General features: G+C 38.2%; 1 protein-coding gene across 6 annotated transcripts in view; it reads right to left on the reverse strand.

The window, feature by feature from the left end:
• Positions 1–17,995, reverse strand: part of IWS1 (interacts with SUPT6H, CTD assembly factor 1) — a 40,911-nt gene that overhangs the window by 17,899 nt on the left and 5,017 nt on the right. For 5 of the 6 annotated variants that reach the window (XM_031036772.1, XM_006741322.3, XM_031036769.2 and 2 more), the window contains 3 exons: positions 4,018–5,167; positions 2,422–2,614; positions 1,817–1,874 (listed from right to left, as the gene is read on the reverse strand). In XM_031036772.1, the coding sequence (XP_030892632.1) occupies positions 1,817–1,874; positions 2,422–2,614; positions 4,018–5,167 (1,401 nt within the window). The remainder of the gene's footprint in view (positions 1–1,816; positions 1,875–2,421; positions 2,615–4,017; positions 5,168–17,995) is intronic. The other variant, XM_031036770.2, reaches the window with a different exon arrangement.

Below are 17,995 nucleotides of genomic sequence, written 5' to 3' on the forward strand. Positions count from 1 at the left end.
TTAAGAAGTCAGCTGTTAATCTGATTTTGCCTCTCTGAATGTAATATCTCCCCCCCTGGCTACTTTTAAGATTTCCCTGTCTTCTCTGGCTTCTTGCAATTTTACTATGATGTATTTAGGTACAGATTTTCACTGTATCATTGCATTTATTCTGCTTATAATTTGTACAACTTCTAGAAACTCTCGCTTTACATATCATTTCTTTAAATGCTTCTGCTACATATATTTTTCCCTCTCCTGAGATTCCAATTCACTTTTTCTAAAATAAACCTTCTCATGTATAATTTGTATTTTATTTTTACATATCTCAATTCTTCATTCTAAATAGCTCCTTCTAACCTATCTTCCAGTTCACTCATTTTCTTTTCGAATGAATCTAATCTGTTGTTAAACTCACCCACCAAATTTTTAATTTGTTACTATAATTTTACAGTTCCAGAATTTCTACTTGGTTCTCTTTCAAATCTACCTTTTTAAAAATTGTTTGCTCTGGGGCGCCTGCCTGGCTCAGTTGGTAGACCATGCAACTCCTGATCTCAGGGTTGTGAGTTCAAGCCCCATGCTGGGTATAGAGATTACTTAAAAATAAAATCTTAAAAAAAAATTTTTTTTAATTAAAAAAAAAGAAAATTGTTTGCTCTGACAAAATTTCTCATCTTTCATCTCCCTGAACAGTTTTTTTGTTTTTTAAGGAAATAACTAAAATTACTGTATCTAGAACCTCTAGGTCTGTTTCTATTATCTGTTGTCACTATTGTTTCTTTTTAACATTATCTATGATTGTGTACCACACTGTGTATCTGATAAACTACAGAAATAATCTGAGGCCTGTGTTAACCTTTGTCCTAAAGGGATTTGTTTGCATACTCCAGGTGCCTGAGAGCACTAGCCAATGAGTTAAGAGACACTGTGATCGAATCTCTGGGACTGAGGTTCTCTGGGTTGTTAGAAGACTCAAAACTGGGGCGCCTGGGTGGCTCAGTTGGTTAAGCGACTGCCTTCGGCTCAGGTCATGATCCTGGAGTCCCAGGATCAAGTCCTGCATCCGGCTCTCTGCTCGGCAGGGAGTCTGCTTCTCCCTCTGACCCTCCTCCCTCTCATGCTCTCTGTCTCTCATTCTCTCTGTCTCAAATAAATAAATAAACTCTATAAAAAAAAAAAAAAAAAAGACGACTCAAAACTCGCCTAAAATCTGAGCAGAGACTATTATCACTTCCACGTCATCCTTAATCCAAGGAGTCCTAAATCAGAGCATTAGGTTTTCAGGGTCTCTAACCTCAGCAGGCTCTGACCTTCAAATTTTGTCTCTTGAGCCCTGAGGCTGTCAAAAATATGACCAGCCTCTCAGCCTAAACAGGCAAACATTCCAGAAAAAGCAGTTCTAAATGCTGAGCTTACCTCTTTAGATATCTGTCTGTTGCTGGGGTTTGGCTTAGTCATTCTTTGCTACCTTGTTCCTCTGCTGATGAGATTTTTAAACCTTTGCCTGGCTTTTCTAGTTGTCGTTAGCAGAAGGGTTGGTCCAAATTACCTAGCCTGCCATTGCTAGAATTAAAAGTTTCATAAGTATTGTGAATCTTTCCCTTTAGCATTATAATGTACCTTCCATCATTTCTTAATATGTCCCCCCACTTAATTCAATTTTGCCTTTTATGCCTTTGTACACACTTTTATTTCATTTTCTGAATCCTCTGTTCTAGATTTTTCTACTGAATACATTACAATTGTTTATTTCTACTTATTGGAATTACCTATTTGGGAACCACTGCCACAGAAACAAAAAAGCACAAAGAGGAAATATCTCCCTTATACTTACTGTAAATTCTTCTTCCTCTTCATCACCAGATTCTCCAAATATGTCTGCAATAAGATTTCTAGAAGAGAAGGAAATCATTTGCTTTCTTCTCATTTGCACAGGAACTGTAAAATCTTTTTCTAATAAGGTACAATTTATGTATAGTAAAATGTGCAGATCTTAAGCATCCATTTCAGTGGGTTTTGAGAAAAGTACCTTTTTGAGAAAAGGTAATGTAACCATTACCCTAATCAAAATACAGAACAATTTGATCTCCCCAGAGAGTTCAGTTGTGGCCCTTTCTAGTCAGTCCCCTACAAGAACATCCTAGAGCCAACCACCATTCTGATTTCCATCACTGCAGATTAACTTTGCCTACTCCTGAACCTCACATCAGTAGACTCAGACACGTCCTTTTCACTTCTTTCACTTAATACTGTTGAGATTCATCTATGTTATAGTGTGCAGCAATAGTTCAGGATTCCTGAATCCCCCAAAATCATGCAATTAGGCAGGTATTACCTCTCATTACGGAATTTTAATACAAGTTTAAAAAACTTAAAAGACAAACCCCTCTCTACCACCTCATATGAACCCTTGAAAACTCATGTTATACTGTCACTTACTCTTCTTCATTCCCCGACTCACTATCACTCCCAAACAGATCCTTCTCTTCATTTTTCTTATCAGACAACTCTTCTTTCCCTACTTCTTCTTCACTGTCAGATGCTAGAGTCTTCTCTCTTTTGCCTGATTTGTCTGATATAACATCACTGTCAGAGTCATCTGCATCAGAGACAACACGACTCTTCTTTGCTGCTGTCAAAAAAGGTGCAAAATATCATTAATCTTATTCATCACGGTCATGATATTACTAAGAGGAACAGGTGCTTTAAAATGGCAATACTCGGCAAAAATCAAAGGGCTCCTAACACACAGCTTAGAATAATTAAAAATAAATAACCAGGGGCACCTGGCTGTCTCAATCAGACCATGTGACTCTTGATCTCCAGGTCGTGAGTTTGAGCCCCACACTGGGTATAGAGATTACTTAAATAAAAACTTTATTAAAAAAATAATAGTAACTAAAAGGTTCAGAGTCATCTTATAATTATGTTATTGTTTAGGAAAAAGTGACTAGAAGTTGAAGAACAAAATCATATTAAAAATGGACACCAAGAGCTACCTCTCCTTTGGTGGAATGGAGAAAATAAGACTACACTGATGTACAGAATTAGAGTCCCTTCTATTCTGCCGAGTATTAGCAGAACTGAAAAGGCTTAGATACACTTTTGTGGAATCCCCATACTCCCCCATCACTGCTGGTCAGTTTGGAATTTCTTATCTCTCTTAGTAAACTGGATGGCACATGTGTGATGGTCTTTTTCCTTCTTCTGTAACAACTGTCAGGTTATAAGGGAATAGGTCTCCCCACCCTACCAAGGAAGTTTCATAAAAAACTAATCAAGTAAAAATTATTATCCATGGGGCGCCTGGGTGGCTCAGTTGGTTAAGCGACTGCCTTCGGCTCAGGTCATGATCCTGGAGTCCCAGGATCGAGTCCCGCATCGGGCTCTCTGCTCAGCAGGGAGCCTGCTTCTCCCTCTGACCCTCCTCCCTCTCATGCTCTCTCTCTATCATTCTCTCTCTCTCAATAATAAATAAATAAAAATCTTTAAAAAAAAAATTATTATCCATGAAAACAGGGTCCCAGGTAACAAAGACTAGAACATGCTACAGAGACAGAGTCTCTAAATACAGTCCCCCTCACAAACTTCATCGTATTTGGGTATTCAACCATGTTTCACAAAAGACAGGTACCCAAAAAGACTTGGGAACGTAGTCACTATCTAGATGGAAACTACTGCACTGTCACACCTGCAGCCAACTCTGGATACAGCTGGGTTTTCATGTAAACATATTTCTTTGAAATATTACCCTTCCCCCACAAAAAACTAAATCTTTCATATTCCCATTGAAACTCCCATTAGTTTACTATTTTGAACTAGTCAGATCTTAATACTCCTAGAACAAATCAAAGCAAATTTAATACTAAGATCAGCCACTGAAAACAAAGCAGAACTAGTGTCCTGGTAATATTTTAGAACATCAAGTTGAATAAAGAGAATATAGATCTAACATTTCAGAAACACAGTGCTTCACAGTTACAAGCTTAGACAATAATTAAAAATACGCATAAACAGTCCAAAACAATGCCTTACATGCTTTCTCTTCATCTTCACTATCAGAAAGGACAGCAGCTTTTCGCTTCGCTACTTTCTCCTCCTCCCCCACCTTTTCTTCATCTTCATCACTGTCAATTTTTGGCCTTTTGGGTTCTTCTTCCTCGCTGTCAGAACTCTGGATCCTTTTTCTGTCTACATGGCTATCTGAATGAAAGGAGTCATTTTGCATTTCTGTATCCTCTCCCTTATTCTCCCCATCACTGTCATCATCTGACTCTGGCTTCTGTTTGTGTCTGGAGGCATCCTCAGTTTCAGAATCACTGGCAGGTCCCTTCTGAGGCTCCTCACTCTCAGAGTCACTGACTCGGGGCTTGGGAAGCTCCTCATTTTCTGAATCACTGGCCTGGTTCCTTGGGGGGTCCTCATTTTCCGAATCGCTAATCTGGGGTTTGGGAAGCTCCTCATTTTCTGAGTCACTGGCTTGATGCCTTGGGGGACCCTCACTTTCTGAGTCACTGATACGGGGTTTGGGAAGCTCCTCATTTTCTGAGTCACTGGCTTGGTGCCTTGGCGGGTCCTCACTTTCTGAGTCACTGATACGGGGTTTGGGAAGCTCCTCATTTTCAGAGTCACTGGCCTGAGTCCTCTGAGGCTCCTCACTTTCCGAGTCACTGACCCGAGGCTTAGGAAGCTCCTCACTTTCAGAATCACTAATTCGAGGTTTGGGAAGCTCCTCGTTTTCAGAATCACTGGCTTGGTGGCGTGGAGGTTCCTCACTTTCAGAGTCACTGATTTGAGGTTTTAGAGCATCCTCTGTTTCAGAGTCACTGGCAGGACTTTTGGGGAGCTCTTCCATTTCTGAATCACTGGCAGGATGCTTTCTAACGTCTTCATTTTCTGAGTCACTTGCATGCCCATTAAGAAGTTCCTCATTTTCAGAGTCACTGGCAGGTAACTTCCTGGTCTCCTCACTCTCAGAGTCGCTCCCATGCTGATTAGTGTCCTCATTTTCAGAATCACTTGCAGGAGGCTCTGGGTGCTCTTCAGATTCAGAGTCACTGTCCTTCTGCCTTTGAAGCTCCTCACTTTCAGAGTCACTGGCATTAAGATTTGAGGGGTCATCATTCTCAGAATCTGTCACATGGTGCCTTTTATTGAGGCCATCCTCTCGATCACTAGGTTCATTCTGAAAAATCAAGGGTGAAAAAATTAGGTAAGTGCAAAAATTTTTGGTAGTGAAATGTTAAAATTTCTCAACAATTTTTTAAAATGTAGGAATATGCACACTTCAATATAAAATTATTGTTTTATACTTATATGAAACATGCCACTTTAAAAAAGATCATCTACCTGTAAAACGGCTAACATGGTTTGGATTCCAAAATGGGAAAAGATAACCGATCTTCACCAAAACAAATCTGTAAAGTATACCTCCAGATTATTATATAGGAGACATATCTTGAAGAGCTGGACTTAAAACAAAAACAAAACTCTAATGTTCTCACATAATTCTAGCTCCTAAATATATTGTTCAAAGAAATACAAGCAAACAGGTACCCAAGTTCTTTTTAAAAGAAACATTCTTGGGTTTTATAAAGTTAAAGTTATTTTAAGGAAAAGAACTATGAAACTATAAGGCCAAATGATATACGGGACACATTCTCCCAGGCAAATCTAAACAAACAAGGAGAGGGATAGCTCACATGTACGAAGTACCTATTAAGAGCCCAATGCCGTTAGGCTCTCTCCTGTTAGTTCATTTACTCCTCATAACAGTACTTTTCATGATAACAAAACTGAGGCTTAGAGCAGTCTCAGTCATACATCTAATAAGCCTGGAACAAAAGTTTAAGTTTTAGGGAAACTAGTTGACCCTTCAACAACATTAGGGGGGGTGGAATCTTTAGGGGCACTGACCCCCCCACACAGTTGAAAATCATGTATAACTACTGACTTCCCAAAAACTTAGACTACTAATTAGCCTCCTGTTGACTGGAAGCCTTACCAATAACATAACATGTCAACTAACACATATTTTGTATATTATATGTATTATATACTATATTCTTACAATAAAGTAAGCTAGAAAAAAGTGCTATTAAGAAAGTCATAACAGAAAATACATTTACGGTACTGTACTGTATTTATTGGGGGAAAAAAAATCCACAAATAAGTAGGCCTGCGCAGTTCAAACCCATATTGTTCAAGGGCCAACTATACTTTAAAGTGAGGAATAATTAACTCAACAAGCTATGTGCAAGTGCTGGGAGTTAAGGCTGAACATGTCTTAATGCCTGATCCTAAGAAGCTGCTTTCTAATGATCCAGACAAATGTATCATAACAACATAAACTAATATGCACTATCATGAAGGTATGCATGTTATTTTGAAAGCCAACAGGAAGTGATCTATATGAGACTGAGCTATAAAAGGTGTGTAGACAACAGGTATTTGCAACTAGTTTGTGATAAAAGAGTTAAAAAAAATTAACAAGATTATTGAGGAGGGAAGGTGGGACATACAAGCACCAGCAGAGGAACTAAAGCAGGAGGCAAAAGGTAAAATTGTAACTGGCTTTTGGAATGCTGTCCATGACACACCCATAACATAATTCTAACAGCATGTTTGTGTGTGGCTCAATTTACTTTTATTGCAAACAACAGAAACCATCTTTGGCTATCTTCAGAAAAAAGAACAATATTCCCAGAATCAAAGTGGAATGAATGACTAAAGACTCAGAAAGGGTAGGAACCAAGGCAGCTCAGAGTTTAGAAAAGGGAACTCAAGGACCTTTCTACTAGAGCACTATCAATACCATGACTCACTCTAACCAAGCTAAATTTCTGTGTCTAGGATCTAAATTTTAAACTCCCAGGACAGGTGATCTAAATGGCCAGAGCAGTATCAGATGTCATGACTCAGTATTCACTGGGTTACAGCCAGAGCATGGACAGAGCACTGGGAGCCACTGCCAGAGAGGAAGAGATATCATGAACTAGACAGTCATCCCAAAACTTATCTGCTATATTCTACCCTGAATTTCCAGACACATGGTGTATACATTCTAAAACAAGCAACCATGGTGCGCCTGGGTGGCTTGGGAGGTTAAGCGTCTGCCTTCAGCTCAGGTCATGATCCCAGGGTCCTGGGATCCAGCCCCTTGTCGAGCTCCTGCTCAGCAGGGACTCTCCTCCCTCTCCCTCCCGCCTCTCCCTCCCCCCCTCTTGCTCTCTCTCTCAAATAAATAAATAAATCTTTAAAAATAAATAAATAAAACAAGCAACCATGACAAAGACATTACATATGGTCAGGATTGTGAAACTTAGGAATTCTCATCAATTTTTGAGGAATTTCATAAAAACTGGGTATCTATTCATTATGTGTGATATGGTGGAAGACAAAAAGGTAAGAAATCACTGCTAAGCACACTAAGAAAGTGCTTGTCAACAGATTCAAGTTGAAGAATGCACTTAGGCAGTGATACCACAGGACTCAGGAAAAGTGTATTAGAAGTCATACAGTTACACTTAAAAGTTATCAGAACAATATTCAAAATTTTTAGGCTGGTTTCAACAATTAGTTTAAACTGCAAACTTAAAAAACCCAAAATACAGTTTTTTAAAAAGTCAGATATGAGTATAACAAATCAATTGTAGGAACTGCCATTTAAACGCCATGTTTTTAATAATTTAAAAAATTCCCTAATTGTTAACTGTCAAAGAAACTGACCACTGTGAGGTTTTTTAGAATCTTTAAAAATGTCTATAATGCCTCACACCTCCCTCTTATGATCGTTCACATTGTAGATACAAATACTGGTTACCCATTAAGGAATAATCTGGTTGTTTGGCTCAGCATACAAACAGAAACCACACTCCATATGGACCAGGGCCACAATACAAGAACCCAGAGATGATTAACATTTAAGAGTTACAAAGTAAATAATAAAACTGACATAAAGCAAGTATTAATTTGTAAATTTCAAAGTGTATAAATGTCAAATAGAAATCCTTGTAAAGAACCAAACTCAGGATACTTGTTTCTTCCTAACCCATTAAAAGAGTCAAACAAAACTGTTGAACTTGCATACTAACCTACCATTATAAATTGGTAAAACATTCAATACCAAGTCACACAGTTAAATGCCATGAAGACATTTCTACAGGAGATTTCAAAAATATGTTTCAATGGACCTCAGTTCCAGAAGATGTATTTGAAAACCTCATCTTGGAAGTTGTCAGTATGTATCATCTTTACTAGCATATGAAAGAATCTAAGAAATCCAGCAACAAAATTACATAATGCTATTATACACAATGCTGTTTATCCAGTGTAGCTCCTGGAGTGGACTTTGAGAAACTCCCAATTTTACAGCAAACATACACATAATAAAATGAAGCTATATACAAGCATTTCTTTGTCAAAAGCTGGTTGACCTTAGAATCAGATAGTCAAAAATAAAAGCACTCCTGATGAGTAGCAGAAAAAGCAAGTTGCACACAAAGCTTAAGAGTTCATAATGATGAAGCAAACTCCTACTCCTGCCTACTACCTCTCCAGACTCATTTCTACCCTCTCTCCAATATCAACCCTGTGCACTGCACCAGCAGTTCCCAAACTTCCCAAATGATTCTATCTGCATTAGAATCATTTGGGGAGCTGTTGATGAAAAAGCTCCAGATATTAATCCAGTAAGTCTGAAGAAGAGGTCACAGAATCTGCATTTTGACATCTAATCCAAGTGATTCTAACCACACATTAAAATTCTACTGCAGACACATGGAACTACTACTTCATTACCTCCATGCCTTTACAAATGCTGTTCCTTTTGCCTTGAATATCCTTTCCCCATCTTGCCTTTTTCATACCTCAAAACTGGGCAAAAATAGCCTCTTTCTGAGGACTCTTCCATTTTCCTCTCTAGACAGAATGGATTGTGTACAACATAACGTTAACAGTTAACAACACAGACTCTAGAACTGGAAAAATCTGGGGTCCAAACCCTAGCTCAGCCACCTTCTATTGTCATCTAGGAAAATTTTCTTAATTTCTCTAAGCCTCAGTGTTCTCAATCTCATGGAGTTAGGGATAGTACCAATACCTTAGAGGGATGTTTTGAGGATCATATGTATGAAAAGTAGTTAGCACAGTGCCTGTGAGCACTCAATAAATGCTATTAGCCATTCGTAACAAAATATTTTATTACTAATTAATTGCAAAACGTTTATTCACCCTTTAAGACTCAGCTCAAACACATCATCTGAAAAGGCTGAGCTGGTTTACCATTCCTTCATACCCCCATAGCATCTTGTACCTCTACCTCACTGAAAGGTGATGTTTATTTTTTTTTTTAAGATTTTATTTATTTATTTGACAGAGAGCACAAGCAGGGGGAGCAGCAGGCAGAGGGAGAGGGAGAAGCAGACTCTCTGCTGAGCAGGGAGCCCAATGTGGGGCTTGATCCCAGGACTCTGGGATCATGACCTGAGCCACCTAGGCGCCCCGAAAGGTGATGTTTACACAATTACCTTTATAATACACTGACCTTAAGATCAGAGACCATTTTTTAAAAAATGTATCTTTTACCTTTAGTATACAGAAGACACTTAAATTCACCAAAATGAAACAAAACCCCATAAGACAATGCTTAACGGCAAAGAACCAACACAAAATAACGTTTTCTCCTCAATTTGGTAGACTCAACGGCAAAGCCTGAGACCTAACACAAAGAAAAGAAAGTGTAGATGGAACTAAAAGAACTGGCAAGAAATACGGTAAACAAGGACAGCAGTGCCAAAAGAATATTCTAGTTGCTCTAATGTAGTCTCCATAGGAATGCTTCCCTTATATTAGGACAAACTCTTGTGGAAAGATCCAAGCAAGAAGAGACTGCAATTCAAAATGAGGCTGGGCTAATGGGACTGTCCCCAACTTCAACAGTAGATGGATGTGGGCCCACTCTGCTTTGCCTACAGTTAGAAAACAATGAGAAGCCAGGCTCCATTTCCAAACAACCTCTATGTCAATATTCCCACATACTATTTTCTTGTGTGAGACCCTCTTCTACCTTCTACACAGATGAAATCTACAGGCTTCTGGATTTTAAAATACGTATTTCCTCCAATATATTTTCCATGGAACAAAAACCAGCTGACCATAAACCACAAAGCTAATCTCATGCTGTCCAAGAAAATATTCAAGTAAAACAACAAAAATTAGAACTGGCAACTAGTTATAACCAGTCACATTCGTACTCAAATTGCTTTATTAAAAATGTATAGTTTTGGTGATAACTACTGAAAAAGATTTTTTTAAAAGCTTTCCCCTTTTCACTATCTGCCTGACCACAAAAGGTATGTGAAGATTCTGAGTTTTCAACATGCACTACAAAGAACAAATACAGCTGATGAAAATCCCACTGATGTTTATATCCCTTTTAGGAACCTAGTCAAAAAGATGTTAATAAGTCACAGTTGAATTCTATCAAACATTTAAAGAAGAATTAATACCAATCCTTCTCCAACTTTTCTAAAAAGTAGAAGAGGAAGCTGAGGGAACACTTCCAAACTCATTTTATGAATCCATCATTACCCTAATAACAAAACCAGACAAAGATACTACAAGAAAAGAAAATTACTGGCCAGTATCTCTGATGAACACAAGTGAAAAAATCCTCAACAAAACAGTAAACCGGGGTGCCTGGGTGGCTCAGTCGTTAGGCGTCTGCCTTCAGCTCAGGTCATGATCCCAGGGTCCTGGGATCGAGCCCCACATCGGGCTCCCTGCTCCACGGGAAGCCTGCTTCTCCCTCTCCCACTCCCCCTGCTTGTGTTCCCTCTCTCGCTGTGTCTCTCTCTGTCAAATAAATAAATAAAATCTTTAAAAAAAAAAATCAGTAAACCAAATTCACAGTACACCATGACTAAATGGTATTTATTCCAGTAATGCAAGGATAGTTCAACAAATCAATCAATGCATTACATCACATTAACAAAATGAAGGCTAAAAATCATCATCTCAATAGATGCAGAAAAAGCATTTGACACAATCCAACATCCACTTATGATAAAACACCTCTCAACAAACTGGTAAAGAGGGAACTTATCTCAACATAATAAAAGCCATATATGACATGCCCACAGATGACATCATAGTCAATGGAGAGAGCTAAAAGCTTTTCCTTTAAGATCAGGAAAAAGACAACATTCTCAACACTTTTATTCAACACAGTGGTGGGGCAGTCCTAGCTGCAGCAATTAGGCAAGAAAAAGAAATAAAGGCATCCAAATCAGAGGGGAAGAAGCAAAACTGTCATTATTTGCAGACGTCATGTTATATATAGAAGACCACCAAAAACTGTTAGAACTAATCAATGCATTCAACAGTTTCAGGATACAAAATCAATATACAAAAATCTGTTGCATTTTTATACACTTACAACAAAACCTCAAAAAAAAGAAAATAAGAGGGGTGCCTGGGTGGCTCACGTCATTAAGTGGCTTTGGCTCAGGTCATGATCCGAGGGTCCTGGGATCCAGCCCCATATCGGGCTCCCTGCTCCACGGGAAGCCTGCTTCTCCCTCTCCCACTCCCACTGCTTGTGTTCCCTCTATCACAGTGTCTCCCTCTGTCAAATAAATAAAATCTTTAAAAAAAGAAAATAAGAAAATAATCTCATTAATAATACATCAAAAAGAATAAAATACCTAGGAATAAACTTAACCAAAGAGGTGAAAGAGAACTAGTCCAAGATGGTGGAAGAGTAGACCTTAGTTTCATCTGGTCCCAGGAATTCAGCTAGACAGCTATCAAATCATTCTAAACACCTGTGAACTCAACCAGAGATCTAAGAAAATAGCTACAACTCTATAAACAGAAAAGCTACCACTTTCTGCAAGGTAGGAGGTGCGGAAAAGTGAATCCTAGGGGACATATGGGAAGATAAACTGTGCGGGGGGGGGGGCTCTGTAAGCTGGCCACTGGAAAATGATATAGCAGGGAAGCATAAAATCAGAACTTTTATAAGTCTGCTCTGGTGAGGGACTGCCCTGCCTGAAAGGCGCTCAGGTGGTGAAGAGGGTTGGAATCCTAGGTGGGACAGTATGGTCTCAGGATCCTTGGAGTCACAGGAAGACCAGGGGTGCCTGAGTGCAGCAGAGTTCCCAGGCATCAAAGTGGGGGAAACCGGCTGTAAACAATGAGCCCAGGAGTGGGCTCTCAGCTCAGGGTTGCCATAAATCACAAACCTAGGCACAGTCAGGCAACTGCTCTCTGAGCAGGGGCCCAGCAAGTGGCAGAACCCCCGAGAGGCCCCCTTCCTCCCTTGGGAGGAACGGCATGCATGTGTGCCGCAGGAGTCTGCAGGGTTTGGAGATTCCAAACAGGGTCACATGCCTGAGATAGAAACAGTCATAGGCTAGGTGAGCACAAGTGCGGAAGGAAACCAAGGAGACAGGAGTGATTGACTGCTTTTCCCTGGGGGGCTCTGAGAAGTGGGATCCCAAGGTTTTTGACTATGGGGCTGGAGATTGGGAGGCCGCCATTTTCATTCTCAGCCCCTAAAGCAGCACAGAAAGCCTTCAGGGAACAAAAGCCACATAGAGCAATCCAGAGCTGCTTACTTAGCCTGGCCCCCTGGCAAGGACAGTGCAATTCTGCCCAGGCAAAGACACTTGAGAATCAAGGCAACAGACCCCACCCACACACAAGAAGATCAGCAAGAACATCTGGCTAAGACCAAGTTTACCCATCACAGAGAACTGCAAAACTCCAGCACTAGCAGAAAATTGTATATAGAATTCATGGGTTTTTTCCCCATGATTCTTTAGTCTTTCAAATTTTTTTTCTCTTTCCTTTTTCAGCCAATTTCTTATTTTATCAATTCTTTTTAAAAATATTTTGTAATTTTCATTTTTACAGCTACATCATTGTAATTAATTTTGTTTTTGTATATATATTTTCCTTTCTTTACAATTTTGGGATGCAGTTCTTCTAACAGACCAAAACAACCCAGAATCTAGTGTATGGCTCTGTTCTCTTCACCTATCTGATCATACTCTCCCTTTTCTTCTTCTTTTTTTTTTTGTTTTGTTAAAGTCTTTTTAAATCTTCATCTTTACATTCTACCCTTTCAATGTATTTAATTTTAATTTTGTATATATAAAAGTTTTTCTTTCTTTATAATTTTGAGATGTAGTTTCTTCTAACAAACCAACCAAAATACACTCAGGATATAGTGTATTGTTCTATTCTGTTCACCTGTCTGTTTATATTCCTTCTGTTTTTCTCTCTTTTTATCTTTTAATTTTCATTTTTACAGTTACATTCTATCCTTTCATTGTATTTAATTTTATTTTTGTACTTATATAAGTTTTTCTTTCTTTACAATTTTGGGATCTCGTTTTCTAACAAACAGACCAAAATACATACAGGATCCAGTGTATTGCTCTATTCTGTTCACTTGTCTAATTATATTCTCTTTTAATTATTTATTTATTTATTTTCCCCCCAGTTTCAGGTCTCTTTTGATTTGTTTAGGGTATACTTCTCTGAGGTCATTGTTGCCATTTTAGTATTTTGTTCTCTCGTTCATTTAGCCTTCTCTGGACAGAATGACAAGACAGAAAAACTCACCTCAAAAAAGAACAAGAGGCAGAACTGACTGCCAGGGACCTAATCAGTCTGGATATAAGATGTTGGAACTAGAGTTCAGAAGAACAATTACAAAGATACTAGCTGGGCTTAGGAAAAAAGCATAGAAGACACTAGAGTATCCCTTTCTGGAGAAATAAAAGAACTAAAATCTAATCAAGTCGAAATAAAAGAGACTATTAATGAGATGTAATAAAAAAATGGAGGCTCTCATTGCTAAGATAAATGAGGCAGAAGAGAGAATTAGTGATACAGAAGACCAAATGATGGAGAATAAAGAAGCTGAGAAAAAGAGAGATAAACAACTACTGGATCACGAGGGGAGAATTTGAGAGATAAGTGATGCCATAAAGTGAAACAATATTAGAATAATTGGGATCCTGGAAGAGAAAAGAGAGAGAGGGGCAGAAGATATACTGGAACAAATTACAGCAGAGAACTTCCCAAACCTGGGGAAGGAAACAGGCATTCAAGTCCAGGAGGCACAGAGAATCCCCCTCAAAATCAATAAAAATTGGTCAATGCCTCGACATATAATTGTGAAACTTGCAATCTCAGAGACAAAGAGGAAATCCTGAAAGCAGCTCGGGACAAGAGGTCCGTAACTTACAACGGTAGAAACATTACACTGGCAGCAGACCTATACCAGAGACCTGGCAGGCCAGAAAGGACTGGCATGATATATTTAGGGTGCTAAATGAGGTAAATATGCAGCCAAGAATACTTTACCCAGCAAGGAGGTCATTTAAAATAGGAGAGATAAAAAGCTTCCAGGTCAAACAGAAACGAAAAGAATTTGTGATCACTAAACCAGCCCTGCAAGTGATATTAAAAGGGATCCTTTAGGGGAAGAGATAGCCCAAAAGTAACATAGACCAGAAAGGAACAGAGACAATATACAGAAACAGTGACTTGTAAAATGGCACTAAATTCGTATCTTTCAATAGTTACTCTGCATGTAAATGAGCTAAATGACCCAATCAAAAGACACAGGGTATCAGATTCAATAAAAAAGGAAGACCATCTATATGCTGTCTGCAAGAGACTCATTTTAGAACCAAAGACACCTCCAGATTTAAAGTGAGGGGGTGGAAAACCATTTATCATGCTAATGGACATCAAAAAAAGCTGGGGTGGCAATCCTTATATCAGACAAATTAAATTTTAAACCAAAGACTGTAATAAGAGATAACACTATAAAATACACATTAAAGTGGCAGACTGCAACTCTATCAAAAACATTAGATTGTGAATGGATTAAACAAGTCAGTCAAGAGACAGAAACCAGAGGGGCACCTGGTGGCTCAGTCAGTTAAGTGCTGGACTCCTGATTTCAGATCAAGTCATGATCTCAGGGTTGTGAGATCGAGCCCTCCATCGGGCTCTGCACTGGGCGTCGAGCCTGCTTAAGATTCTCCCTCTCCCTCTCCCTCTCCCTCTGCCCCTCCCCACCCAAAAAGAGACAGAAACCAGATTAAAAAAAATACATATCCAACAATATGCCAAGTACAGGAGACACACTGTGGATGCAAAGACAGATTATACATTCTTCTCAAGTGCACATGAAACATTCTCCAGGACAGACCATACACTAGGCCATAAAACAAACCTCAATAAATTTAAAAGAATAGATATTATACAAAGCATGTTCTCAGACCATAATACAATTAATTAGAATAGGAAAAATGGTAACAATCTGAATATGAAATTAATAAAACAATTCCACTCACTAAACAAAGAGAAAAATACAGGAATAAATTTTTTTAAAAATGCAGCATTTGTATACTGAAAATTACAATGAATTGTTGAAAGAAACTGAAGACCTAAATAAATGAATAAATACCCTATATTCAGGGATCAGTAGCTTCACATTGTCAAGATAATGACACTACCCAAACTCATCTATAGATTCACTGCAATCCCTACTAGGACCCCAGCTAACTTCCTTGCAGAAATGGACAAGCCGATTCTAAAATACATATGTAATTGCAAAGGACCCAGAAGAGGTAAAACAATGTTGGAAAAGAACAAGTAGCACTCACACTCCTTGATATCAAAACTTACTCAAGATACTATGGCACTGGTGTAAGTACAGACACAGATATGAATCAATTAGAACTGAAGATACAAAAATAAACCGTTAACATCTATGGCCAACAAGGGGCCAAGACCATTTAATGAGGAAAGAACAATCTCTTCAACAAATGGTGCTGACACAACTAGATATCCACAAACAAAAGAATGGAACTGGACACTTACCTCACGGTGTACACAAAAAATAACCCAGTATGAACCCAAGATCTCAATGTAAGAACTAAAATTATAAAACTCTTAAAATAAAACACAGAGGTAAATCTTCATGACCCTGGATTTGGCAAAGAATTCTCAGACATGCCACTAAAAGTACAAGCAACAAAAGAAAAAAAAAATTGAACTTCATTAAAATTAGAAACGTTTTTGTGTCAAAAAATCACTAAAGTGAAAAGATAACTCATGTAACAGGAGAAAATATTTGCAAATCAGTCATCTAACGTGTATCCATACTATTTAAAGAACTCCTAGAACTCGATAATAAAAAAGACAAATTGCCCAGTTAAAAAATGAACAAGGGATCTGAATGGACATTTCTCCCAAGAGGTTACACAAATGGCCAATACCCACATAAGTATAATGAACATCATTACTCATCAGGGAAATGCAAATCAAAACCATAATGAGATACTACTGCATATCCACTAAGATGTCTATAATCAAAGAGTCAGGTAATAACAAGAGTTGGCAAGGATATAGAGAAATCAGAACCTTCATACACTACTACTGGGAATGTAAAATGGTGCAGCCACTGCGGAAAACAGCCTGAGAGTTCCTCAAACAATTAAGAATAAAGTTACCATATGACCCAGTAATTCCACTCCTAGGCACATACCCAAGAGAAATAACATGTCCACACAAAAACTTCTATGTAAATATTTATAGAAGCATTTCTTATAACAGCCAAAAGGCAAAAACTTAAATGTCCATCAACTGACAAATGGATAAACAAATGTGGTTTATCCATACAATGGAGTATTACCTCAAAAAGAAATAAGTACTGATACATGCTACAACATATATGGGTATGGTGTATACATATATCCAACATATATGGTTTACAATGACTAAACCTTGAAAACATTAAGTGAACGAACCAGTCACAAAAGACCACATATTATGTAATTCCATTCACATGGAGTGTCCAGAAGGATGGGAAGGGGGGAAGGGTGTGAGTGATAAGCAGGTCATAGCTAAAGAGTTTCTTTTTGAAGTGACGAAAAGATTCTAAAATTGACTATGGTGACAGCTGCACTACTGTGAATATACTAAAGATGACTGAATTGCACATTTTAAATGGGCGAACTGTAGGGTATGTAAGTTTATCTCAATAAAGCGGTTTTTAAAAAAAGACAAGTGATAATTTTCAAGATCAGATGATGTAGAAAAATCCATAATGAACAAGATATCAAGATTTTAAAAATACAGTATTACTGATTTTTCCTTTTGTAGGCTCCAATATGGACCAGCAAAGCACTGTTACTTATCTTGACTTTCCATATTTTATATTTTTAATTTTAATTTTAAAAATATTATCTTGAATCAAAAACTAATGATGTAATGTATGGTGATTAACATAACAATATAAAATTTTTAAAAAATAAATTATCTTGAGTTTTTTCAAAACTTTCCTTAGAGATCTAAACAAATACACACAGAGTGAATACTATTAAGTGAAATGAATTTTTTCAGAAACCAGCCTAAACTCTAAAATGCTAATGGGAAAAACCTTTTTTGCATTATTGGAGAACCATGTTTTGAGTACCATCTTGTGGTAAGCAAAATAATGCCTCTCCAAAAGATGTCCACATCCTAATCCCCAGAACTTGTGCATGTTAACTTTACATGCAAAAGGGGCTGTGCAGATGTAATTAAGGAACCTGAGATAAGAAGATTATCCTGGACTATCTGAGTAGGCCCAATACAACTATGAGGGTCCTTATAAGAGGGAGACGGACTCTGGAAAACAGTATGGAGGATCCTCAAAAAGTTGAAAACAGAGCTATCCTATAACCGAGCAATTGCACTACTGAGTATTTACCCCAAAGATACAAATGTAGTGATCCGAAGGGGTATGTGCACCCCAATGTTTATAGCAGCAATGTCCACAATAGCCAAACTATGGAAAGAGCCAAGATGTCCATCAAGAGATGAATGGATAAAGATGTGATACATACACACACACACACACACACACACACACACACAGACACTGAGAGGAATATTATGCAGCCATCAAAAAAAAAAAAAAAACCGAAACAAAATCTTGCCA

This window comes from Leptonychotes weddellii, chromosome 3 (assembly GCF_054177405.1).
Source record: "Leptonychotes weddellii isolate Sample4059 chromosome 3, ASM5417740v2, whole genome shotgun sequence".
Taxonomy (NCBI): Eukaryota; Metazoa; Chordata; class Mammalia; order Carnivora; family Phocidae; genus Leptonychotes; species Leptonychotes weddellii.